Genomic DNA, 27,888 nt, shown 5'->3' with positions numbered 1-27,888 from the left:
GTGAAACACCATCAGAATTTGTACTAATAGCACTAAGGGGAAAACCTCAAAAAGACATGAAACTTTCCCCATGTACTTCCTGATCACAATGTCTCCCTTCTGTTATCTGTTCGGTAACCTTTCATTCTGCACTCATATTATGGTATTGCTGATAAACAATGGCATTCTCCACAAGGAAACATTGATGGTGGAAAAATATTTTCAAAAGCAAGGAAGTATATAACTTGCAATAAGTTCAAGTAAGCTTTTTACTTGTTCTGAAAATTTCCTCATTAGACACATTTATAGGTACAGGAGTCCTTCTTAGGAAGCAGCTGACTCATCTAGCACAGGATACTTTTGATGGAAGCTTTGCGTACTCTCATTTAAACAAATAATTTGAGTTTTGTAATTTTCACACTGTGGTCTCAAGCCAATAAACGTTAACAGTATTTTACATGTAACTTCTGTCCAAGATATTTATAAAACTTCTGCTGCATGTAAAACACATACTGTTGGAGCCTGAAAAAACTGTGTCAGTGACTAAAATTAGTATTACTGTATGATTAACTCTTTCAATACTATAGCAGTAAAGCTATCTTCTGAAAGCAGTGTGTGCTTTCAGCCAGAAAAGGAACAAAAAGTTAGTAACAGATAATGTAGAAAAAAACCCACAACCTATGCAAAATCTTACTGTCACCAGTGACTTAGTTAAAGTCAGATGATACAAATAACTACCAGTGTGATATCAGTGTGATCTCTAAATATACATTCACACACATTATTAGCTTTTTAAAGATTCACTGCCTACTGAACAGTACTAAACTTGTTTTAAAGGAATCCTTCAACTGACAATTTTTCCATTGCTCTCTAGAATGCACGTTCCTTACTAGGATCAAGTTTAGCACTAAATACTGACTGCAGAGTCATTCCACTTTACTTTCCTGTAAAAGTCAAGTGGTTCAATAGACAAATAACTTGAACTGTGAGATTTGATATGAGTAATCTCATTAGTGCACGTTATTTAAAAAGCAAAGTTATAAAGTCAGGATTAGCTTTATAAACCTACATTCATAGCAAATATAAATCAAACAAAAAATCTGTTGGAGATAAGCAAAATTTAATGCTTCATTCTTATTCACATTATCTACTATTAAAACCTAATATGATGTGTGAATCTATGTCCTTAATTGAAACAGTGACACTGCTAAAGCTAGCCACAAAACACAAAACCAGAGAAAACTGTAAAAAACAGTCTGGATTTTGTTCTGCAGACCACAGATTCACAGCTAGCATTTCTGACCATCTTCTCTTTAACAAGCAGGTAACATAGGAAACAGATGTTATCTACCACATATTCATATCAGAAGCTTGACATTAATTAAAAAAAATCTATATGATCTCCTTATAATTACCTTCTAAACTACTAAGAATTATTTAGTAACAAAGTCAATATGAAATACTGAGACTTTTAAGCTGTTCACTAATTCTCAGAACAATGTTATTTTCTGACTTCATAATCCACCTTGATAATGACAATGGGATTCTAAGTAATACAAAGGCTGCTCCAAAAATGATGCCTCACATTCTATTATGCTGGCCCAAAATGTCAGAGGCAGATGTTGGTGGTACAGCAGTAGAGGCTGAACCTTCCCACCAATATCCTGTTACATTTTGTTGCCATATAACAGAGAGAAGGGCAATCTGACAAAATGGCATCTGACATGGAAGTGTATATGAAACAAAGTGTGGAATAGAATCCCTCTGTGTAGAAAAAATGGCAGCCACTGACATTTATCAAACAACGGCATCCTGGCTTGCATCAGAAAAGTGTAGACAGCAGGAGCAAAGATGTGATCACCTAGGGAGGAATAATTGCATGCACCAGTACAGGCTGGGGGATGACCTGCTGGAACGGAGCTTTGCAGAGAGGGACCTGGGTGTCCTGGTGGATGACAGCTTGGCCATGAGCCAGCAGAATGCCCTTGTGGACAAAAGGCCAATGGCATTCTGGGGTGCATTAAAAAGAGTGTGGCCAGCAGGTCAAGGGGGGCGATCCTCCCCCTGCCCTGGTAAGGCCTCATCTGGAGTACTATGTTCAGTTTTGGGCTCCCCAGAACAAAAAAGGCAGGGATCTTTTGGAAAGAGTCCAATGGAGGCTCAGGAGTTACATTAATGCTCTCTACGATTACCTGAAAGGAGGTTGTGGTGAGGTGTTGGCCTGCAATAACTACCAACAGAACAAGAGGGAATTGCCACAAGTTGCACTGGAGAGGTTCAGGTTGGATATTAGAATCATAGATCACCAAGGTTGGAGAAAAGCTCCAAAATCATGTAGTCCAACTTTCAGCTACCACCACTACCTTTCTTAACATCCAACCTGAATCTCCCCTGGCACAACTTGAAGCCATTATCTCTAGTCCTACTGCTATTAAGAAAAATTTCTACTCCAAGGGCGGTCACGTGCTGTAACAGGCTGCTCAGGGAGGTGGTTGAGACACCACTCTAGGAGGTGTTCAAGAAATGCTTAGATGTGGTACTCAGGGACAGGGTTTAGTGAGAAAATATTGGTGGTAGGTGGATGACTGGAATGTAAGATCTACTTAGAGGTCTTTTCCAACTTCAGTGATTCTATGACAGTTGCTGAATGTTTATGGAGACCAAAGAGTGGATGTGAGCACAGTAAGGTAGTGAGTGGTGTGGGCCACATTCCACATGGCCAGACACAGTTACTGCACCATGGCAGATTACAACCAAGGAACTGCATATACAACTGAAGATCAGCTTCAACACATTGGAAAGAATGGTGGCAATGTTTAAATATTGCAAAGATTATGCCATGTGGGCCTCACACACGATCACACAGTAACAGAAAGAATTCCCTATGCAAATCTGTCAGGACCTACTGAACTAATACTAGGTGGAAGGTGACAGTTTCCTGGATTGCATCATTACCAGTTGAGAGACATGGAGTCACCAGTATAAGCAGAAGTCAAAATGGTAGTCCATGGAGTAGTGATGCAAATTCCATATTGAAGTAAAAGTTCAAGACACAGCCCTCAGTAGGTAAAGTGACATGCATTACCCTGCGGGACAGTAGAGGGGTAATCCTTTCCTTGTACCTAGACAAACCATAAACTCTGACAGCTACACTGTGAAGCCAACTAAGCTGAAGAATCAAGCTTAAGACAACACCTTTCTCTCGCAACGACAGCAGGCCCTATACCTATCTGAAGAGCAAAGTGCCAACCTTGGCAACAGGGGACGGTCTTACCACACCCACTGTGTAGCCTGGGTTTGGTGCCTTCTGACTTCCATATGTTTGGACTGTTGAAAGATGGACTGCACGAGCAACATTTTCCAAGCAACAATACAGTCACTGCAATTGCAAACCAGTGGGTGACTTTCCCTGGTGCAGATTTTCACAAGCACAGAATGCTGGTGCTTGTTCATCAGTAGTGAAAATGCATTGCTAATGGTGACTACGTTGCAACATAAGTGTTTTGTAGCTGAGAATTCACTGTATCGAATACTGTTATTGTGCTCTTCATATCTGCTGCAGTTTCCATGGAAATAAGCAGGCATAACTTTCCGAGTGATCACTGTATTTGCACAATGCTGCCTAAATGCCAAGAAGTGCATGAGAGAATCACACAATAACATACAATAACACATCTATCATTAAAGTAGAAAGACTTCTGGTGTCTAATCCAGTTTCCAGCTCAGAGTTAAGTCCAGTCATGTTTTGGTATCCCCAAGGATAAGGGTATTTTCTATCATCAATTGACCATTTCTCTTTTTTCGTCAAAAGAAGTAAAAACAGTAGGCAAATAACAACTAAAATTAAAGAAATAAAAAAGTTACACATATATGTATGAAGAGAGTTTGTACTGTACCTTTATAATCATAAATATATACAAGTATTGGTTGGTTTGGACCAAAGGCACAAAATGACACCATATGTTCATGTGGATGAAAGGCAACGTCACGAAGTGGAGATGTGAAGGAAAGTTCGGAATATATTGCCACCTGATCTCCTACAGAAGTGAAATAAAGTTATTGGTATCATGGAAATGACTAACTGCAGTATTCTGCATAGTGCCAAAACACTTCAAGACTTTGTTTACATTTTTCAAGTAGGTAATGATTCTGAAGCTGTAAACTAATTCATTTCTATACTATTAAAATATAGAGTCAAACATTCAGCTGAACAACTTAAATGATATATACTGTAGGATAGAAAAGTTCAAGTACATAGAGAATACATTACCGTTTGAGTTGGTTGAACCCTGTATTATTAAAATGTACTACTTTATTAAAAGAGACCACCACTTTAAATAAACTCTTTATATAGTTTCCTTATTGAAAAGTATTACGTAGCACAAGACAAAAAAAAAAAAAAGCACTGCACTGCAAGCTTTTGAGTTATTCAAGCAGTCAGAAAGGTTAGCGCTGTTGCAACAGCTACAGGAAACCCCAGAGGATGCATCAGGTTAGCTGAACTGTGCTGTTCTGGTAAGCGAGTTCTGGAAAGGTGGTGTTACACAGCATGTGTCTGTGCTTTTATTTCACTAGTGATATCTATCTTAGTCGTAGATTTCAATTAGATAACAGAGACCACAGGAGTGAAAACTGACCAAAACATTACTGAAAAATGAAATAAAATTTGCGCTTCAGATGATCACATTGTGTACATTGCGCATGAATATATACATGGTACATTAAGTAAGAAAGAGTGAAAGCCAAGTGAAAATATATTAACACAGTCTCTCATACTTGTATTTATCTATTCATATTAAGTTTTGAGAAAAGTTACGTAGTGGCATGGATGTGAGGTGATCTAATTGGAAACATGGAAAGAAATTCAAAATGAAACTGTTGGCTAGCTGCCAGTTTTAAATGATTTTGTATTTTTCCTTTTAAAAATTCTTTACATCACAATCAAAGGCAAGTTTTTGTCATGAAAACTAGAGAGCGCTTGTTACCTTCTGCTGGTTTTTGTTGCTATTACCTCATACAATAAAGATTACGAAGCCTTTATCTTTTCTTATCTAGATATATTCCAGAAATATTTCAGTAGTAAAGTTATTTTAAAATAATTATGACTGAGGAATAATTTATGAAGAAACGTTATTCTCCAAAGGCCTAACATATTCAGAATCTTAGATCAGTCTTGGGAAACGAGAAACATTTTGTTCAATAAATCCTAATTCCCAAATTAAAAAAAAAAAAAAAAAAAAATCTTAATCCTGACAAATTTACTTAAAAATCATAAGATAATTACCTGTCTCTGGATTCCATACGTATGCTTTTCCATCTTCGCTTCCAGAAAAAAGAAACGTACCACACGGCGTTAAAGTGCTGTGAATCTTCTCTCTGTAATTTGTAGCACCTATATATTTCTTTGTAGCCAAGCTGAAGATAAAGAATAGTTTGTAAATGTAAAAGATACTTTATATTTTAGACAACTTCCTGTCAAACCCTTTCCTGTCTCAGAAAAATAAACACAGTGATTCCCAAGCAAGTATACAAACACCCACTTTTTGTTGAGTGCAATGCTTACCCTTCATTTTCCCTACATGTTTAACAAACTTGAAATTACACATGAAAGTGTACACCTTTGTCTTGCATTAGAAAAAGTATATACTTAGATATAGAGAGTAGACAGATACAGGTATTTAAATTTTCTTGATTCTGGACTTCAAAGACAATGTAAAAATTAGTATTATTATTCCAAAATGCTCTGCCATAAACACTTTTATTATGTTTCTTGACTTTAATTGCAACTCAGTGGTGCATAAATTTATCTAGCACCTCTCCTTACACTAAGAAGCTACTGGTCAGCATAGTCATGATTATCTAGAAATGAACTAGTTTGTAAGAATCACGTAATGCAGAACTGGCAATAGGATTTAAACAAGCATCTCAGCTTGTAAGAGGCCACCTCTAACATGACATAGAGCTGGAAGAGCTATGAATGTGTAAAGGGGAGAAAGAAATTACACTGTGTTGCAGATTTTGAAGCAAGAATTTTTAAAAGGTTACCGCAGATGCAATGGACATAGGCTGGGAGAATTGCAATGCGATTTATACTACAAGAAGGGCGCATTACTGTTAACAGTATTCTGAATAAACATATCTGAGATAATACAATTACGTTTGGCAAGCATTGGATGCTTTGAAGATCACAGTGCAAGAGCATATTTGCCCAAGGAACAATTTAGGCTACGTGAAAAGAAAGACAGTATCTCTGAGTTGTTGTCTAGAATAGCTCTGTAAGATGCAAAACTAACTTGTATATGAAAGAAATCCTAATGTCTGAAACAAAACAGTGATCACATACCTGAGTGACAGGACAGCAACATTATCCAAAAAGATTTAAAAACAAAACAAAACAAAAAAAAAGTTGAAAGAGGACAGCTCAGAACAACTAGCTGTCAAAGTTGATCTGTGACCTCCACCCCCTCTTTTCTCATGCATGGAATGAAAAGTTAATGATGACGTGCAAAGTTATCATTCCCGGGTATCTGAGTCTGTGGTTTATTGATAGATTTAAGCCAGGGTAACTGCGGACTGTGGTCAAAGCAGCAGTCCTGCTGCTAACCTCTCCACCCTCATTTTCCCAGGCTCTACCTCATTTCTCTAGTGTATTAGCAGCTATGAAATGATTTAGAATAGATAATTGATTTAAATTAATCATTTGCTTTTGTAGGTTGATTTTCAGCCGGATCAGTTCACTGATCTGACTTACCCTGCTAAGATCTCTAGAGCTGATAAACAGGAAATACAAGGAATACATGGCTAAAGGTATGCTGTATTCTACTGATAAATTGACTTAAAATAATTGTGCAATTGCATGTCATGTTAACTCTACAGAGATTAAATATGCATGCCCAATTTTCTCTCTGAAACTTCAACTCTTCACTATTCTGAAATGGTTCTGATAGGACATCTACTTTAAAAAAATAAAAATTAAAAAAAAAAAGTTATATACAAGTTATTTCAGTTCATCTACAGATTTCAGGCTTCCATTGAGTGGATAAATTTAACCTTCTAGAACAGTCATTATAATTTATCATTTACAGTAACAGATAGAGTCACTTTTAGGACTAGCAAGCCTTCAGCTTGCTCCAGGACACAATCCAATACATTCAGTAGCAAGGTTTTGGGGGGAAACAGATCGTGTACACACAAGTACACTATAAACAAGCACAGTTTCTCATGATGTCAGATAGCAAAGGTATATCCCACAGGTAATTTCACGTAGAAAACCAGGGACTGTTGATTTTCTGCAGTGAGGTGAGGAATGGAAGCCATGAAATTAACAACAAATCATTTACAAAGAGCATTCTTTAATAAGTTTTTCCAAAGGAGAACATTCAGATGCATCTTATCAATGTATGTAACTGATGTGAGCTAGGCTCTTCTAAGTCTCACCCAATGATAGAATGAGATAAAATGAGTAGCAAATGGACACAAACTGAAATACAGCATATTCCATTTACAATTAAGTGGTTTTTTTTGTTTTGTTTTGTTTTTTTTTTTAATTTGGAAGTGTACAAACACTAGACCACATTGCTAATGCTACATCTACTCTATGGAGACATTCAAAGCACTTCAAAGCACAGTTGGACAGTGCTCTGAGCAACCTAATCTTGTCCTTTCATTAGTGGGGTTAGATTAGATGCTTTCCAGGTCCCATCCAACCTCAAGAACTCCAGCAATTCTGTCAACCCCATTTCTTGCAATTTGTTAGTAAAGCACGACATTCACAACTATTAAAATAAGAAAGTAATTAAGAATTAGGTTTAAAAAAATCTCACGACCTGCTCAATACAAACACAATATGTACATCATTGCATTACTCAATACATATGATGACAATCTTCATTACATTTTTAATATGAAAATAATTTTCCAGACACTACCCAATATGCAACTAAGAGAAATACATGAATGTTAAAATTTCAAAGTTATTCTTAGGCCTAGATTCCACTCTTCAAAGTGAATGCAATCTTTAGGAAATTAGGGTGTTATTTTTCATGTTGTCTTCAGCTCCTGAGTAATCTAGTCAATTTTAGATATTTTATTCTAAAAGATGTACCCAACATTACACAGAAGTCCTACAATTCAACAGTGTTTTGAAATGAATTTCCAACACTAACACTTCTACCTTTAATTATTAGGACATCTTTCTTCTTCACATTTATATATCTAGCAGTTTTATGCAATCTAATTTCCCTGCTAAGTAAATTTTAAACCACTAATACCCAAATCTACTTACATTCTGAGATCTGTAATTCTCAGGGTACTGTCTTTGGCATGGATTAATAAACGTCTTCCATTTGGATGCACCTCCAAATGATTTATTGGAGTTCCTCTAAGATCATTTTCTTTTATTTCCTAAAGAAAGATGAAAAAAAGAAGAGTTGTGTTTTAATGCTCATGTTTGTAAACATTATTATTCTTTTTTCTCTTCCATTACTCTTTTCCTGCACTCTTCAATCTATTTGGTTAAGGAAATTGTTTGACTGTAGATCCCTAAGCATTAAGATTTTCGTAACCACAAGGCAAATTCTATTCTGACTGAACTTCTGAAACACGGCTGACTGAAACACTTTACTGAACACTAGGCCTCAAAGGCATTAACAAAGGTGACTGTCTATTTTATTGTTTTCTCTAGAGAATAAATCACATCTACCTGTTAATATGACATTATTAAACCTTAAGCATCTTAATGTTTCGTATACCACAATTAAGCATATGAAATAATTTAGGAATGCTGACAATGAATCACAACTTTGTACTGCTAACAAGTTATTCCCACTTAAACATGTCTATTTAAAAAAATGAATTCTAATCAAGTGACGAGATATGCAACACTTCACATAAAAATTACAATGCTAGTTTAAGAAACCTGTATACTTTATTAATTTTCCAGTGTTGAAACAGGCATTGAGAACTTCCTTTCACAGACGTATCCCAAACTATTATCAGTCCTGAACTATCTCCTGAGAACATGTGGAGCCCTGTGAAATAAAAATATTGTATCAGAATACCATACATTCTTAACTTAGGTGCAAATTCTTCTTAGTAAAAATGCATCTTTTTCCTCTACTTAGTAACTATACCCAATAATATTTCTAAAAATGAATCACACAATTACTAATGAAGTCGCTAAGTCAAATATTTTCAAGTATGTTATTCATTCACCCACCTTCAACTCTCCCCAAGAACCAGAGTATTTTGTCAGCGCACCTGTGACACCACCCAACTTCAGCTGTTAATCTACCAATTCACATTCTTCACAACATTCAGACTAATCTCTGCCCTCTTATCTCACTTTTTAATATTAGTAGAGACTGGAAAATCTCATCACCTTTCCACTTCAGTCTAGCATTAAAATTCTCAGTCTTATTTCTGCTATCCTATTTCTTATTTGTTTGGAGTTGACAGCCTTAAACAATATGAAACATCTGTCTTTGTTACTGTTCTGATCATGTAAACCTCTAAAGTGCTGAGTGTTCCCTCAATCTGTTTTTAAAATTCCTGCTTTTGCTCTTAGATGATTATGTAGTTTTACAATTCCTTATCCAAACATGCTTTTTTTTCCCCACTCACCTCTCTACACTAACTACTAGGCTTTCCACCTGCATACTTATGCATTTGCATGCTCTGAATAGCAGTATCTGTACTTCTGCTATTTTGTGCTGCAATATATACAAAACATTAGCTAACAATTAGTAGACAGTTATAGGGGCAATACAAACTAAATTGCTATCAAAATTTGTCCAGTCATTACTGCTGAGTGACTCTACATGTTTATCTTTTGTATGCTTACCATTCCCAATTCCCCTTCAACTACATCAGGAATTACATGTCCTTTGTGTTTGTTCAAAGTAGTTCCAAATAACACACAATATTAACATATTAATTACAAACAGAACTAAAATGATTTTATCGTAGCATTTCACATTGCCTCTAGTTGTATGAAACTAGACTTCAACCGAAGTAAATAATATTTGAGGAATACCAGGTATATACCTTCTGTATCAAAACAAAGTGTATTGATGAAACTTTTGTGACCATCAAGCTCCTGTAGCAGTTGTCCATTGATTTCGTTCACGTTAGCATTCCATATTCTAATTACAGCATCATAACATCCTGTCACCACCAGAAAGTCAGCAACTGGGTGGTACTTTGCAGTGTAAACAAATGAAGGATGAGGGAAAACTTTCATTGCAGATGCAACCTGTGTTTCAATCTTCCACATTCTAAAAGGAAAAAATGTTAGGACACCTACTGAAGAAAGCAATCATATTCACAGGCATGACTGATGCTTTGCTTTGTGCTAGCGGTTCTAAAATCAAATGCTTGCAAACATTCAACAGCCACTTTTAATCCTCCCAATTTGTTCTGTGTATATTTAATCTCTTAATATGCTATTTTCAAACATGAATTAAGGTACATCTAATACCTCACACAGTACTCTGCCTTCTATGTAAACTAAAAAGTACTTATTTAGTGGATATTCTGCACGTTTTCAAATACACTAAGTATTTCATGGAATGGTTTGTTGCTTTCTTTCTTTCTTCAGTTATAAACACATTATTAAGATTAGGTTATCATTAAAGGAAAAACAAAATAGAAGCAAAAAACAATAAAAATAACTCACAAAGGAACATTCAGGACCAACAAAAAAAAAAAAAAAAAAAAAAAAGTAAAAACCCAGAAAATTTTAAAAACAATAATTATCTACCATACAGTGGTGGTCATGATCTCAAAGTCATTTTCTTCAGATAAGCGCATAGTAAGAAATGAGTTTATTTCCTGCCCTTTATTATCCACACAGCTGTAATATCATGTTTTTCTTAAGAAGTGTTATGCACATCTGTTGTTCCTTCTCCTTAGATGAACACATCAATGCAATTGTACACAGACTATGAAATACAGGTGGATCGCATGCTGCAGAGAGAGCACTGTTACAACATGGAATTTAATTGTTCGAGTGCTGTCCTTTCAGGTTTTGTTTCCGGTGACTGCTGAAGAATTCTAAGGTCACTCTGTGTGAGCTCATTACAAAATTACAATCCCTAAGAGTACATCCATTAACTTGCAACTTAATGTACAAAGTCACAAACCTATCTTTTAGAATGGCTTTGCTCTAACAGCAGAAAAGCTTATTTATTGCTCAGAAATAATGAGGTATTAAAGCTTAGGTACGCTAAAGGGCAGCATTGTCAGTATAAAACACCATATAAAGAAGGATTCACTTAACCTCTTAGTTTTCCCTTCAGGCTTTTGTAGAACTCTCTGAGTGATGATCCAGGTAATTTACTGATATAACTTTAAAATAACAAGATTCTTTCTATCCTCATCCTTTAATTATAATGTGTTGCAAAGGTCAAATAATCCCAACATTAGGGGAGAAAGAAGAAAATCCATTCCTGAATTGAGTCACTTTGAAGGCAATGTACAATAACACAGGAAATAACTCATACTATGACTATGCATAGCATACAGAAACGGAGTTAGACTGCTGCAGTTTCATATTGCTGCCAAAAATTCAAGAATTCAGGAACATTCATACAAGTAAATATAAATGACTGAAACTGACACTTCCTATAATAAAAACTTATTTTATCTGAATCAAAACAAACAAACAAAGAAAAAAAGAAAAAAAAAGAAACATGTGAAACAAAATATTCTCTTTATTCATACACAGAAAAAGATAGGGCGATGACAAAGAAGCTCCACACATGTATCATTTAACAATTCTTCTGGTATTTTAATTATGCAACTGCCTGTAGCATTACTGAATTGCATAACAGAAACAACAGATAGGGATCTGAAGAACTTCAAAAAAAAAAAAAAAGCCTATGAAAACCTATGAAGTTGCTCATAACAAAATTCTGCAGTGTCATAGGCATATTTTCCTGTTTTCTACGGTTTTGAGAGTTTTGCTTCTAAACCTCAAACAGATTAGGATTTTAGCATTAACACTGCAGCGTAGTACACTTTTTAATTGGTGAAGAAAGTGCGTATACATTCAGACATTGAAACAAGTCAGTAAAATTCCAATTACAGTAATTAAAGTTGCAATATTCAGCTACATATCCAGAAAATCAAAATTCACATACGTGCAAAATGGCAGATTTAAACACATTGCACAAATTTTAGCATTTCTATTTCCTGCCTCACATACAAATTTTCAAGTCACAATATGACAGTTCCTCCAAGGACAGAATATTTCAACTGCCTGAACGATTTCTTGAAATATATAGTTTTTTGTTCATTTATTTGCTGAGCTGTAGATTTAGACACTATCAATTTTTGTGAAAGTTTTACTCTCAAATACATAAATACGAAATTAAGCCAACTTTCATTCATGTTACTGAAGCTGTCTGCCAGAACATTTCTATCATACTTACCTGACAGTACCATCAGAGGAAGCAGTAAGAAGGTGTTTACTGTCCTTTGACCAACAAAGATCATACACTATGTTAAGGTGACCGTAGAATTCTCTCAGGAACTGCCCAGAAGGAATTTCATACACTAATGAAAATTTAAATAAAAAAATAAATATTTTGAAAACATCAACAATCAATTGTACACAAAGCAAAGGTTAATCAAGTCTGAGGCTGAATTTTTGCTAGCACAAGTTAGTTCATTTTTTTTATGTTCTCATTTTCATAAAACAGTAACAAATAGTTGCTAGGTCTGCATGGACTGCAAGCATATACTTCCATCTAGTGGTTCACTGATGTCACAAATGTCTTAAATCTTCCTAATTCTTCAGATACTGGGCCCACCAGGTTTAAATTATTAGAACCACATTAGGATAATGTATATCAGTTATAGAAAAATACTACACAATTTTAACTTACAAGCGATGGGATAGCCATTCTTTCCTGCACATGCTGCTGCCAGGGTTCTTCCATCACGAGAGAAACGAATACAGAAACAGCCCATATCTCCACCTCGCAGTGAAAACAGGTGTTTGTTTGGAATGCGGCAAGCCTAGCTTTTCAGGCAAGAATTGGGATTACAAAGTTATAAATACTGCCTAAACAAGACTTGAAAAACTTCCTCAGCTCTTCTCTTGCACAAGTTTTCAAAAGCTACTAACATCTGAAGGGAATTCAAAAGAAAAAAGAAACAAACCATGATCTTATAAACAGAGAGAGTTCTGTGTAACTTCCACCACATTTAGTTTGTATGTTCATTTTTGTTTCTCTAGTACAGACAAGACATCTGGCAAGTCTTTAAAACTCAAGGAAATCTAAATTGAAAATGTCCTTCATTTTAAGATACACTTAACCATGAGAATCCTTCATATTATAGGCTATGGAGTTAGCATCTCAAGTTTCATTAAGCAGACTAGGCAAAACTTTTAGTAATTTAACAAATACATATGAACAGATTTCTATGCACTTAAAATATACACATATATCTGCTTTTGAAATAATTTAGTAAATGTTCTTCACATAAGAATAAAGGGAAATGCATCCTGATAGAAACTATACATGTGAGGAGGTGTATTTCTGCCTTTTAACCTCTCTCTAAAATAAAACATTACAACGTTGCATCCATTTCATCTTAGAAAAAAAAAATCTTGTACTTAAAGTTCATGTAGTTAGCATTCACATAAAAATATTTCATATGAAACTCAGTTCATGATAGAGCATTTTGGAAAAATATCATCTATCTATACTCATGGAGACATAAAAATATATTTTAAAGAATTTATCTTTAAAGGTAAAATTATTCTTATGTATACAAAGATAATAATAACTTTGAATGATTTTTATTTATTTTTTTTTTTTTGGAAAAACACTGGCTTTAGTATTCCTCAGAGCAACATCCTGCTAACATTACAAAGATGTTTTCAGTGGACACCGTATCACTAAACAGATCACTGTTGGAAACAAAAGTTTAGTAAAGAATAATGAAGCTGTCAACTTTATTTTACTTTTATTGCAAACTAATATTCCTAGGACTTTTCTTTCAGTTATTTTTGAATAAACACTCGCAGAATGGCAATTTTTGGAAAAGTAATTAATATTAACATCAATACACATTTTAGGGAACCTGCCATTTATAGCAAGAAAATCCACACTGTGAAACAGGCTTACCTATTATTTATCATTATAATTAGCAAACATTATTGGAAAATAAAGAAAGTTTAAGATATATTGAAGTGTTCTCCTTGAAAGGGAGTGTACAGATGCACTTAAACCTGAGAACTGGTTTCCTAACTTACTTTCAGTACCTGAATAGCCTTTCAGATTCCTAGAGAATTCTGGAGATAAAAAGGATGAGCTATATTAGTTGGAATCTGTGCCTTCTCTGCTACCTCTGAGAGATCGTTGTGTTCTGTGCTTTTAATTGTGGTGTTTGTTCTTTCTAATGTTTTAATGCATGACTTCCTTATAACAAATCAAAATGACAGAGCTATTGAGAGGTAGTAAAACTTTAAATTATTTTTTATTTAAAAAGAAAAATAAGATGCCTCACCTGTCCAGGCAGCCTTGACCACTTTAGCTGCTCTTTTTTTTCCTCTGGAGAACTGACTTCACATGATTTTCTAGATCCCTCTCCATGGAGCTCACTCAGTGCTGCACTACTTTGTTCCTGCTGAACTGCCACCATAGAACGGAAAGAAGGGGCAACCTTAAGGCAGAAAAATTATTAGGGGAAAAGTTTTTAAAATAAACAGTATCATATCAGAAACAATTTAAAAGTACTTTTAGCTTCAAGCGTACTGTGTTTTTTACAGATGAAAAACAAAGAGACTGAAAAAAGTCTCATACATTAGATCCAAATATAAGAAATTAATCTAAAGCAATTCATAATTAAATGACTGTTTCTCTCACTTACAGAACTTACACACTTCACATGACTCCAGTGACTTAAAATAGCATTTTCTCCTAATGAGAAGGATTATCTGTTTTTCAGAAAGTACCCTGAATGTTTCCTGTCAATGGCAGAATAAACAATTCTGCAAATAGGAAAAACATTTTTTTCCAAAGATAGCTACAAAACATTGAGTTTAGAACACATATCTTAAGATGCAAAGCTGTATTTATACCTAGTTACATATTAGCTATTTTATATTCTACACACAGGCACAGCATTTACACACATACACCCAAAGCAGCTATTTACAGAGATTTTTCTTTAGGAGCTTAGCATCAGTAAATACATAAAATTTAACTTACATGATCTGGCAGTTTTATGCCTCTTACAGTAACATATAAAGTTGATGGGTAGCGATTTCTAGGACACTTTGCCCACCAGTCATAAACTTCAACGATGTCTGAATGGGACCTGGTCTTTGAAGGTGGGTAATACAACTGCAGACGGAGTTTTCCATCCACATTTAGAACTCCATTTGCACCAACAAGCTGTAAAAAAGTGTGTAACGTTGTAATTCTATAACGTGATTAAAAACACAGCAATGACAATGGGCTAGCAGAGTCCCAGGATGCAGCAAGTGAGGATAAGCTCACATACAGCAGCCATAGATGCAGAAACAATAGAAAACAAAAAAAAAGCTGCTCATCTTTAGAAGGCCTCATGTACACAGGGATCTGCAGCAAGATTCTGAAGTCCACTTCCCTCTGGGAAAGATTACTATTCCTAAAAGAGGTAATGAAATAATTGAATACCTCCTTAATGAAATCACAAAGATAAAGCTTGGATGGTAGACTAATTGTTAGAGTTTATTCCACATGCACAACAACGATATCCTGCAGATGGGAAGAGCTCCGCAGTCTTTAACCAGAAGTATTTTACCACTTAACTGGTAGTTATTTGACATAATACAATAAAAAAGTTTTCTAATATTTTCTTCTTCCTTTAAATATTTACAATACCTTTAGAAACGCCCAACAGATTTTTCGGAAACCAGAGTCCTGAATTCGTGCATCAGAGCTGACTCTCACTTCATCCATACTTAGAAAATCGAGGATCTGCAAGCATCAGTAGGCATGTAACTGTACTTTCAGTGAATATATACTTTATGGAAATAAAAAAAATACTGCTGAAAATGCATTAGATGTGGTTTATTACAGCTTTCAATTTTGGAAAATTACTGTGTGAATCTGTGTGATTCTGTGTGTGATCAGTTCTGCCCATGAGATTCTTCATTTTTCTCATCAGACCAGAATATTCTCTTACATAGCACCTCCTGTAAGTTTATCAAGTATGTAGAAACTTAAAATTATGTTATTGTTTAAGTTAAACTTAAAACAGCATGCTGTTCAAACTGCAGGTTTTTGGTGTAGTCATACACTTGGACCCACCATCATGATTCCCATAAATAATCTTTACGCACAACTGCAGCTATGTTTGTGTTACATAACCAGAGACTCTTTATTCTAAAGGTGTGTTCACTTATGAGTATCACAGGAAAAAGAAGAAACATATGGTGATATCATATATATCACGTATTTGAATTCCTTTTAAAAAAGGAATAAAGAAGTATTTATTGTATTAGCTTTGCAATTTCAGTTAAATACTGAAAAATCTCTCTTATATACATTCTTTACAATCACTGAAGTACTTAAGCAGAAAATTATTTTTAAAACATACTCTACAATTTCTAAAAGGTTAATTCAAAACAAGACAACAGCTTCTTCATTGGTACAATGGAAAAGAAGTGCTGCTGCAAGCAGACAGACTCCATCTTTGAGTTTCTAGTACTTCAGCTTCTTTTCATATTTCAAGAATTGCCACCCCAGATATGTGTACAGGCTGGGAGAAGAACACATCGAGAGCAGCTCTGTGGAGAAAGACTTGAGGGGTCTGGTGTATCAGAACTTGGACATGAGCCATCAGTATGATCTTGCAACCCAGTAGGGCCATGAAGATAATCAGAGGGCTGGAGAACCTCTCCTATGAAGACAGGCTGAGGGACCTGGGCTTGTTCAGAAGAAGTACTCTACAAAGACCTTACTGTGCCCTGCGTGTACTTAAAGGGGGCTTATAAAAAAGAAAGACAACTTTTAATCTCACAGTGACAGGACAAGGGAAAACATTTTTAAACTAAAAAGAATGGTCAGATTAGATGTTAGACAGAAATTCTTTAAAGAAAGGATGGTGAGGCAGTGGCACAGTTGCCCACAGAAGCTGTGGGTGCCCCATCCCTGAAGGCATTCAAAGCCAGGTTGGATGGGGCTCTGGGTAACCTGATCTGGTGGGTGACACCCCTGCCCACAGCAGGGGGGTTGAAAAATCTAACATTCCTTCCAACTTGAGCCATTCCATGATTCAAAGATGAATGTGGAAAAGAAAGCGTTATCATTTATATGTGGTATCATCCTACCTGATCTGGAGTTATTTAATGAGCCTTTACATTGAGTTTGTTAGCCAAGTTCATAAGAAAGCTTGATTCTCCTTACTTCTTACAGATCAGGGTTTTTTAGGCTTATAAATAAGTGGTGTTAATCATCAATACTACTGTTTTAAATCTCCACTTAATGATGTGTATTAAAGCTTCACTAGTAATTCAATATAACTGAAAAAAACCCACTTGAATAAGCCACATATATATATATATATATATATATATATATACACACACATATATACATATATACATATATATATATATATATATATATATATATATATACTCTTCAATAAACACAAACTTTACAAAATCACAGTGATCAAAACACTGAAATATTTAATCTTACCTCAAAAAAGAGAATTACTTGAGGGCTTTCTTCAGTATTTTGAATAAAATAATTAAAGCGCTCATTAAAAATAAGTTGTTCCTCCCATTCTGGAACTGTTGATTTAAACTGTCTCAAGTCATACGGCTGTGTCATAATAGGAAGAATGTGGTCGATTTGCTCCTCCTCATAGTAAGACACTACTTTCCTCTCCCTGTATAAAAAAAATTCCAAAAAGTTATAATTGTTATAATGTCTTAAAACCAAAAAACTCCAACAAAAGAGTAACTTTAATTAACAGAAGCAAGGAAAAATACAAGACAACATTCGATTTTAGAAAATAAATTATAAATTTATTAAATATATTAAAATTTATTATAAAATTAAAAGTCTTGCAAGCTTCAAATTCAGCATTATTTTCATGTTCCATTTTATAAGTACATTTAAAAAATGTATTTATAACGATCACAAACAAGAGAAACAGTTTACTAAACAAAAGTCACCTGTGCTCCTTCTTGACATATGAGCCACTTCTCTGATCAACAATATGGATTTTAACTACAGGACGAGATACCAGATCAGTTTTAAGTCGATCAGATCGATGGATATAAACTCCCAACACAAGATCATCATCAGAACCAATTTTAGACTGAGTTGAAATTTCTGAAGTCTTCATTTCCTCATCATTTTCTGCAGTAATTCCTGAGTTATCTTCAACAAACAGTAACAAACAAACAGAAAAACAAAACTCAAAGATTACTGTAGCAGTTTAGCAAGTAAAAATATTTCATATTCTCTTAACATTCAACAGTAAAGTATTTTGTATGTTCTTTTTGTACTGGGCTAGAATAAAATCATAAATTTTGTAGCATTTTAAACATGGTTTAATGCACAAAATATATAAAAACGTATACAAATTACTTCTATTAACAATATTTAAAGACAGAGGTCTTTCTCTTGATTGATACAGCTCTTCTCTAGCATAATTACTTAAAATCAATATAGTTCACTAACCTGCCCAGGGCTATGGCCTGTAATTTTATTAAAAACAAAGCCAAACTAAACTATATAAGCAACAACTGATGCTTTCTCTAGTGTATTTTGCCTGAATCTATCAAACATTGGCTGAAGAATATCCCAATTTAGAAGTTACAGTGAGACTGCCATGCTTAATTGTTAGCAAAACATTAATTCACGTGACGACCTTTTTAAAAAAACAAAATCACTTCCTATTTTGGACTCTACAATATTTGAGGAAATTAATTCTCCAACAAGACCACGTGCTACCTGGAAACATATGTCTTATGTTTGAACTGAGAAACACGTCAAAGCAGCATCAATACAATAGTTATAAAGATGTGATTAAATATACATAAATATGTATATATCAAATTAACTTCCTTACATTTGAGTGCTAGAATTGGAAGCAAAAAATTTACAACTAGTTAAAGAAACATGCAACTTCAACTCCAGTCTCAGCCACTGTTATGGTAGTACTAGTGGCAAAATATGTAGGTAAGAAACAAAAAAACAAAAAAGCAAAAACAAAGAGGTTTGGATACAGAAGCACACCACTCATTTTGATGGCAGACCTTTTTTGGTTTTCTTTTTAACCTGCTTTACTTTAGGTTTCTGTTTTTCCATGCTTTCCTCCAGGTTCTGTCCTTCTGATACAAATTCTCTTTCCAATAAATGATTTTCATTATCACCTTCTCCTGGATGATGCTGTAGCTCAGAAAGGGACATTGCACTGCAAGGTAATGGATTATTGTCAGCAATTGCATTTTATGGCATATAGAATAATTGTATGAAAGATTAAGAAACTGTAAGTTTAATATTAATGTCAACAGTGTTCTGAAGCACTTATCTCTTAACAGAATTATCCAGTTAGCTCAGCACTTAACATATAAATACAAAAGCTCCCTGATAGACTATCTTAATATGAATAATTTTGCTTAAGATTCATACACAAATGGTCTACTTATCACAATACCTTGTTTCAGCTTCACACACGACTGCGACTTCTTTCTTCTTTTTCTTCTTTTTGCCCGCTTCATCACTCAATAAAACTTCATGGCTTTGAAGAGCAGAGGTAAATTCAGACATCTGTTCTTTAAGTTTCATTCTTATTTTCTTTTTAATTGCATTTACCTCATTCTCAGCCACATGCAACTGATAGGCTTGAATTAGCTCTTCTTCCTCTTCTAATTCAGTTGCATTTCTCACTTCAGTGAAGGAATTTTTAATCTTTCCATCACCTTCTTGATGAGGTACATCTGTTTGTGATTTACTTTTTGTCTTTTTCTTTGGAAAATCATTTTTTTTTTTTTCAAGACGCTCCGATTTAGCTTCACATAAATTTTCCTCCTCATTAAATTGTTCTTGTAACAACGATTTCTTTTTCTTCTTGTTAGACTTTGTTTGCTTGCTTGCCTCCTCACTAACAACATCGTTATTTATTTTCTCTGAGTGTGATGCTTTATCTCTATTTTTTGTGAATCGGGGACTCTCTTCTTCTTGATTGTAAGTGTTGTTTATAATTGATTCATCATTCCCATTTTCTTTGGTTAGATCAATATTACTTCTAAAAGTGTCAAGCTATAAATGAAAAGAATATAAAATATAATTGTAAATTACAAAGAAAAATCAAGGATCTAATATTTTTCATGTTTAAAATTAATAAATGACAGACTGAAACATTTATTTCTCACAAATAAATTAAAGGCATTTGCTGAAGTGTTCACAGAAATTCCTAACAAAATGCAGCATGGAAAATATCAGTGTGAGCTCTTAAATCTTTGACAGACTTTAAGGAAATATTCAGAACAGTCAGTGCAAAGTTTCAATATATCTTGTTCTCAATTTTTTTGATACGGTGTTTTGATTGGTTTAAATTCACAGCTCCACCCACACTAATACTAAAAATGCTCCCTTATTGGTGTGTATGAGCTTTTGTTTGAGCTCACCATGATTCTACTTCCAGAATTTCTAGCTATCTCCAATACAGGAACGTTTTTACATCAGAAATACTTGAAAACCAATTTAAAAAACAAAGTAAGCATTAGATTTTTATGGGAGTAATATATAGTTGCACGCGAATATACAACTATGTGCATCATCCTTAAAAATTACAAATTAAAAAAAAAAACAAACACAAAACAATGAAAAACATGTTTCATAGAAGCACAGAATGGCTTGGGTTGGAGGAGACTTTAAAGATCATCTACTCCCCTCAGCATCATAACATTTATATAGTTATGTCTGTGCAACAAAAGATTTCTGTACTATTGAATTAGCAGGTCTTTGAATATCGCTTTTGAAGAAGTCTTCTTTTAGAAGATGCTGATAACCTTGCAAGGAGTTGTTGGTTGTGACTGGTGGGTTAAGTAATTTAAAAACCAGTAATGCACTGAGCTTCACTCTAGAATAAACCTTCATCCACTGCATGTACTTCCTTTTGTTTTCCATAGGGATTGATCTACAGAACAGCAAAACAGCTTGGTGATCTTCACTTGATAACCCTTACAAGGCCACAGTTACATATGCCTCTGATTGCCTGAAAGAAGAAGCCAAAGTCCTCCTCATCACAATCTCCCTTCAGGAAGTTGCAGAGTACAATGAGGTCTCCCTGAGCCTCTAAATATATACGTATATATGAAAATCCATAAATACTAGCTTCAGATGATCAAAAGACAAAGCTGTATTTCTGTATGACAATATTGGGTGGTTTTATCTATAAGTAGATTTAGTAGTTACATAGTCAGTAATAAATATATGTAAAGATCTGAGAATAACATTCAATTGTTTTTAATGAGTTACAAAAGAATGAACTTTCACTTCCAACATCTGAAATGGATGCAACTGCAAGAAAAAAGATGGACAGCATAAAACCTAGCAGGAAGAAAATAAAAACCAAAACTAAACAAAATAACACACACAAAAATAAACTCGTATTTTAAGCAAAGACCTTTCCTTGGAAAATCTAATCATCAATAGTTGGAATTATATAGGACTCAAAAACTATGTTTCTGTTCAAGAAAAATGTTATGAAATGAACTCAAAGGAATCTTTTGGGTTCTTTTAATGAGAGGTATGCCACAAAAGTTATCTAACCATGCAGTGACATTAATAGAAGCATTCCTAATCTGCAAGTCATGAGCTAAGGCACAATCCTTAAAATGGGTGTACTGCCTAAGTACACATGCAACACAGGTAAAGAAATATAGTTCAGCACATGCAGAAATATGTTGATTATAGAGATCAAAATGAAAAAACATGTCAAGTGTTGTTTAATATTGTTTGTAAATTCCTATATCAGTAACTTTAGGGAATTAAATTGATGATGGTTTAAGGTCTTATAAATTCTCGAGTCACAGATGTATTTTACACCTGTATTACTCAAAACCAAATAGTTATGGCTATAATCCCACATAATTCTATCATTCAAATTCCTACTGGTCAGTAGCAAATATGAAAATTGCAAAAATTTAAAAAAACATAATAAGAAAAAAGTAATGACTGACTTTAAATGAGTGTATATCACTTATTCTTTTCCAAAAATACGTACCAAATGATTTTGACAGGCCACTAAGGTAAAAGAATCAACTTCAGGTACAAAAACAATAAATAAAACCCATGTTAAACCAAAAGACACGTAAGCATTTTGTTCAAAGTATAAACTATATTTCTGCACACTTCCTTTCTGAGGTCCATTTTCCTGGTCTTTTTCCATGAAGAAAGGCAGCTAAACAAAATTTGGAGGCTTTCAGACTTACCACAATATTCTCCTGAGAGGGAAACTTCTTTTTCCTTGATTTATTTTCATCTGTTAGGCCAGCATGACGTCTGAAGATTTCCTCAAAGCGAACTTTGGTTTTTGCCTTTGCCTCACTTTCAACTGAAAAATGTAAATTAGACTGTGATTCAAAAACCACTTCTCCATAAAAGTACTTTAACACAACAGGAGGCAGTAATTATTTATACCAGGAAAAATGTACCAAGAAATGTGCTTAGTATTTAGTTAAGAATTTCCACTGACTGTGTGAACTGCGAGAGGATCACTTGGCAACATGGTACAAACACACACAGCTACTCATTGCTGAAACTGGCACTGTTTTTAATCTGTTTCCTGAAGAAAGCAGATTTTTAAACAGTACACACATCAGGAACAGCAAAAGACCTTGAGCTACCCAAAGCAGAGCACAGATGATTGCCCTCATCATTTCTGATCAGTAGTACCCTGATAAAAGATGTTAACATACTGTCCCCCAGGAAAAGGAGCATCTCTGGGCTCTTACTGAGCCTGAAACAAATCTGCAAGAGGCAGAAGCACCTATGGATCTGAAAACAGCTAAAGTTGAGAGCCCCTGGATTTATCTGAACTGTAATATTGTTATCAGCAGCATTTCAACGCTTGAAGGAGCAGGTGTTCTAGCCCTGCCACCCTGTGCCTAGGTAATGCTTAATTTGTAACTAAATTATTACAAACGCAATCCAGCGCACCACCAGAAAAGCCTACAGAATCCTCAGCTAAAGCATATTTACCATTATAATTAATATAGTTAAAGAAGCAGATACATTAAATAATAATAATAACAATAATAATAATAATAATAATAATAATAATAATAATAATAATAATAATAATAATAATAATAATAAAGCAGTATCTTGAAAACCAGGCACAACCATGGGTTCAAAAGAAAAGCAATGCAGCTTGAAAAATTCATCAACGGAAGAAGTTCCCATCATGTAGTTCTATCTATTAAAATATGCATTAGAAATCAAACACAAATATTCCTACCTGTCGGCATTTTCAGTCTTCAGTTAAAGGAGGCTCAACACAATGGCTGCTTCTTCCTCGGCATTCATCATTGTCTTGAAAGTAATTAACAACTTTAATTAACATAACTGGGCCATAGACTTTATTAAAGCTACAAATTGAATGTGTATTCATTAATATCAAGTATGACTATAGGTCTTTCAGACAGTCTGGAAATAAGTATTTCACTAAATTATGACAAGCCATTTACACTGAAACTTCCCTAATCAGATTCCTATCTGATAGCATTTTAAATAAGTCCCATGTTAGCCAATCGATAGCCTACATGGAAAAGATTCACAGCTGTTAGCAAATCTAACTTTAGTGCAGTTCTCTAAATATTTATGTTTACCTAAAGCATTTGTATTTTGAATGAAGTAGACAAGCAATTACATGAAACTTTTCTGCAAAGAAAAAACTGTTACACCCTACTGGTTGCGGAGAAAAGCTTGAAACTGCAATACAAACAAAGCTGGAAGGCAAATAAAAATATTACATGGATTTATCTCTTCATCAAGAAAAATGAGATTGTCGTTGTAGGGGAACTGTTAGGTCAGGGCTTAAACTGGTAATGGAGCACCTGATGAAGGGGTTGGGGCTGGCCCAGCGAGCACAGGCAAACTGTTTGTACCTCTCTCTGCACTCCACCTGACCAGAAGGGGTGGATGCAGTGTTGAGTTGCCCTGGGCTCACGTAAGGGCCAGCCACTGTAGGGAGGATATCTCTTATGCCTGGGCTTTTTCCTAAGGAAGAATGCTGCACAGCCAGAGGGCACCTTCAGTAGTAAGGTGAGTTCAGCTCTTCTAAGATTATTGGTCTACCTGTGAATACTTTCCTTGGTATTGCCAAGAATGTGTCAAAAGCAGAACAGTTGTATAATACAAAAAGCCATTTTGCAAACCATGGAACTAATGAAACTTACCTTCCTATGACCTATGAATACATTGTGTTTCCCTAGACCTTCTATGCAATACACTACCAGCCCTACCTACCTTTCCAATAGCTCCTCAGGCAAGAGTTCCAAGTTCTTCCTACAGAACAGCCTGTGTTAGACACCACTCACACACTGACAGGACCCAAAATACACCAGTCCTAGTAAATTAAGATGCACTAATAAACTTTATTAAGCTCTACTGACTAATTCTATCCAGAACAGCTTCAGTCCAAGCCATCTAGCACAGACAATACTTGTATATAGATTAGGAGTTGGGGTGGATTATGGGCCTGAGCATCTTCACTATGGTAGGCCTCGGGTTCGTCCTGTCTCTTTCAGTGTTTCTTGCTTCTTCCTTATCCCCCACTGGCACAAGCTTTCAGTTACTTATGGTAGCCTATTCTGTTAACTGACAAAACCAAACCAAATTAAGAAACAAACAAAAAAATAGACAAAGTGTACGGGTTGGTTTGAGGTTAAATAAATGCTGCTTAGTCAGCTGGCAGATGTTATTAGTTTTGTGTACTCAGCATCCAACAATGTAAGAACATCTGAAATGCCCAAGGATGGCCAGAGTGACTTCACAGGAAATGATGTATTCTTTAATATGCTTCATCCTTTCACCCACCAGGGCACAAATATTTTTCCTTACTAAAAATGTTCCTACTTGTAGAGCAAAGCTTCAACAGCACAATTAAACAGTGACTGTTTAAAGTAACACAAATGCCTTACTCTAACAGGGAATGAAAGTACAAACTGACTACAAGTATGGGTATATTTTATAGCCAAAGGACAAGCGAGTCATACAACAACAAAAACCTGCATGTAAATTAATTTTGCAGACAGTTTTCCTCATAACGGAACAAATATCTTTCCCAAGGCCAGGCTCATCTTACGTGACCAGTAGTCTCTATGAAATGCATAGGTTTGCCAAATTGACCACGGGCACTTTCCATTTACATCTGAGCATTCAGAAGTATCATCTTATCTCAGTAAAATTGAGATTAAATCCTATAGTGGCAGTGTTTTTCTTTCACGCACATTTCTAGTTCAGAATCACAAGATGTCTGACATGGTTAAAGCAACCATTAGACTGGTGTAAATATAGATCATTAATCAACAGGGATAAGAACTGTTTATATAACATCACCTTAAAATAGGAGAGATTTAACCTTACATTAGAGATCAACAACCACAAGCCCCCAGTCTGAACCACACAATGGCCTAGGGTTGAAGGGACCTCAAGGATTATGAATCCCCAACCCCTTTCCACAGGCAGGGCCACAAACTTCCACATTTAACACTAGACCAGGATGCCCAGGGCCCCATCCAACCTGGCCTTGAACACCTCCAGGGATGGGGCACCCACAACCTCTATGGGCAGCCTGTGCCAGCACCTCACCACCCTCATAGTGACCCCTTGACATTCAACCTAAAATAAACTCACTGAGATTAATCTGGTAAAATACACTGTTGCCTGACTGGACTTAATCTTTCCCATGTTAATGAACTTAAGGCAATCCAGGAATGACAAAAATACTTATTTGGGAACAGTAGCATATTTCAGCCATCAGGAATAACCAGGAAAAATAAATCATTAAATCTTCCAAGAGCCAATGGAGACCTTTCAGAAAAATCAAGTCTTGATTTTTTCTAATATTCCACCTGTACTTCTAAATCTGATTCTCCATCAGTTTCTGTTCTTTTCACAGTTGCAGAACAGTGAGTCACTATATTCTGCATTTACAATGTGGGTATTCCCAAAGCAAAGCATGCCACACCACCCTGGAAAAATGCTTTTATTAATAAATGAATGACAAACTCAAGAGCAAGTTATATTATAACAGATAAGAATTTGTATAAATTGTACTATAGAACAGGAATTCAAAAATATTCCAGCAGCTCTTAGTTCATATCTGATCCTTTAGATGAGGTCAGTCATCTCATAGTAGGAGATCTTGGATTTTACCAGTAGGTAGGAAAATAATACCGAGTGGAATTTGTTCATTTTTACTAACAATCACAGAATCATAGAATCAATGACCCGGGTTGGAAGGGACCTCAAGGATCATGTAGTTCCAACCCCCCTGCCTGGCAGGGCCACCAAACATAAACCTTTACTAGATCAGGTTGCCCAGGGCCCCGTCCAACCTGGTCTTGAACACCTCCAAGGACGGGGCATCCACAACCTCCCTGGGCAGCCTGTTCCAGGACCTAACCACTCTTCTAGTAAAGAACTTCCCCCTAACATCCAACCTAAATCTTCCCTCTTTTAACTTAAAACCATTTCCCCGTGTCCTGCTATTGTCAGCCCTTTCCAAGAGTTTACTCCCCTCCTGGGTCTAAGTTCCCTTCATGTATTGAAAGGCTAACAATAAGTGTGAGTTCACAAAGTAGGGGCGTTATTCTAAGTCGAGAAAGCTGACAATAAACTTTATTAACGCCATGCAAATATCTATGAACTTGCCTATCAAAACAGCCTACGAGAGGTGCACAGCTGTCCCCCCCAACACCCACAGGCCCAGCCGTCCTCTCCACGCCGTCTCCCCTCCGAGCACCGCCCGCAAGCACCAACGGCTGCGTCACAGCGCGCTCCGCATCCACCGCCGACCCCCGACCGCCGAGGGGGGCTGGGGGCGGATCCCATCCTGCCCTCCTCCGCACCCCAGCCGTCCCCTGCCTTACACTACCCCGCTTTCCCACCCGCCCGCGGCGCAACGACATCACTCACATCGGGCCCGTCCGCCTCGGTGGCAGCGCAGGGGCAGCCCCGTGTCCCCCCGTCAGTGGGCTCTCCCTTACCCGGCGCTCCCCCCCGCAGCGCCGCGCAGATGGTTTGGCCGAAAACAATCCCCGCTGCCAGGGAAACCGGGCGTCTGGCGCATGCGCACCAAGGGCACAGCGCTGGGTTCGACTTGCTCATGGCTCTTCCTGCTGGCAAGGAGCGGAAGTGCCGTGACCGTGTGGAGGATGTTCACTAATACACTTCAAATTCAACAGTGCATGGGTTCGAATCCCCTGTGGTGCAAGTGGTAGAATGTGGATGTTTTGTGGGAATAAGCAGAAAGAAACACTTCAGCTTTTGTTGATAGTCCTATGGAATAGATGTAGTGTATTCTGTGATAAGAGGGAAGATTTAGGTTGGATGTTAGGGGGAAGTTCTTCACTAGGAGAGTGGTTCGGCCCTGGAACAGGCTGCCCAGGGAGGCTGTGGATGCCCCGTCCTTGGAGGTGTTCAAGGCCAGGTTGGACGGGGCCCTGGGCAACCTGATCTAGTAAATGTGTATGTTTGGTGGCCCTACCAGGCAGGGGGTTGGAACTACATGATCCTTGAGGTCCCTTCCAACCCGGGTCATTCTGTGACTTCTGTGATATGGAATAGATGTAGTGTATTCTGTGATAAGAGCAGAAGTATAAGTTTATATTAAATTCACTACCTTCATCCTGGGATGGTTCAAAATCACTATTCTGCC

At 36.0% G+C, this 27,888-nt stretch overlaps 1 protein-coding gene across 14 annotated transcripts in view; it reads right to left on the bottom strand.

The window, feature by feature from the left end:
* The window catches only part of AHI1 (Abelson helper integration site 1), a 79,435-nt gene extending 52,248 nt beyond the window's left edge, over positions 1–27,187 (bottom strand). For 6 of the 14 annotated variants that reach the window (XR_014944825.1, XR_014944826.1, XR_014944827.1 and 3 more), the window contains exons 1-17: positions 27,147–27,187; positions 23,464–23,537; positions 22,436–22,557; positions 19,654–20,258; positions 19,253–19,410; positions 18,164–18,371; positions 17,682–17,874; positions 15,858–15,953; positions 15,201–15,386; positions 14,497–14,652; positions 12,867–12,999; positions 12,411–12,534; positions 10,024–10,253; positions 8,905–9,008; positions 8,264–8,382; positions 5,264–5,394; positions 3,876–4,016 (exon numbers count right to left, since the gene is read on the bottom strand). Coding sequence is in view for 9 of the 14 variants with exons in the window: in XM_015858433.3 (XP_015713919.2) it covers positions 3,876–4,016; positions 5,264–5,394; positions 8,264–8,382; positions 8,905–9,008; positions 10,024–10,253; positions 12,411–12,534; positions 12,867–12,999; positions 14,497–14,652; positions 15,201–15,386; positions 15,858–15,953; positions 17,682–17,874; positions 18,164–18,371; positions 19,253–19,410; positions 19,654–20,258; positions 22,436–22,557; positions 23,464–23,473 (2,716 nt within the window). In the remaining 5 variants the exon portion in view is untranslated. Of the gene's footprint in view, positions 1–3,875; positions 4,017–5,263; positions 5,395–8,263; positions 8,383–8,896; positions 9,009–10,023; positions 10,254–12,410; positions 12,535–12,866; positions 13,004–14,496; positions 14,653–15,200; positions 15,387–15,857; positions 15,954–17,681; positions 17,875–18,163; positions 18,372–19,252; positions 19,411–19,653; positions 20,259–22,435; positions 22,558–23,463; positions 23,594–24,473; positions 24,574–27,146 lie in introns of all 14 variants that reach the window. The other 8 variants (XR_014944828.1, XR_014944829.1, XM_085543587.1 and 5 more) reach the window with 7 other exon arrangements.
* Between the last annotated feature and the right edge of the window lie 701 nt (positions 27,188–27,888).

This window comes from Coturnix japonica, chromosome 3, assembly GCF_054131305.1.
Source record: "Coturnix japonica strain WE chromosome 3, WE-NBRP24, whole genome shotgun sequence".
In the NCBI taxonomy this organism is placed as follows: domain Eukaryota; kingdom Metazoa; phylum Chordata; class Aves; order Galliformes; family Phasianidae; genus Coturnix; species Coturnix japonica.
Note: the sequence above shows the minus strand (reverse complement) of the source record. Positions and strands in the feature narration are given on the sequence as shown.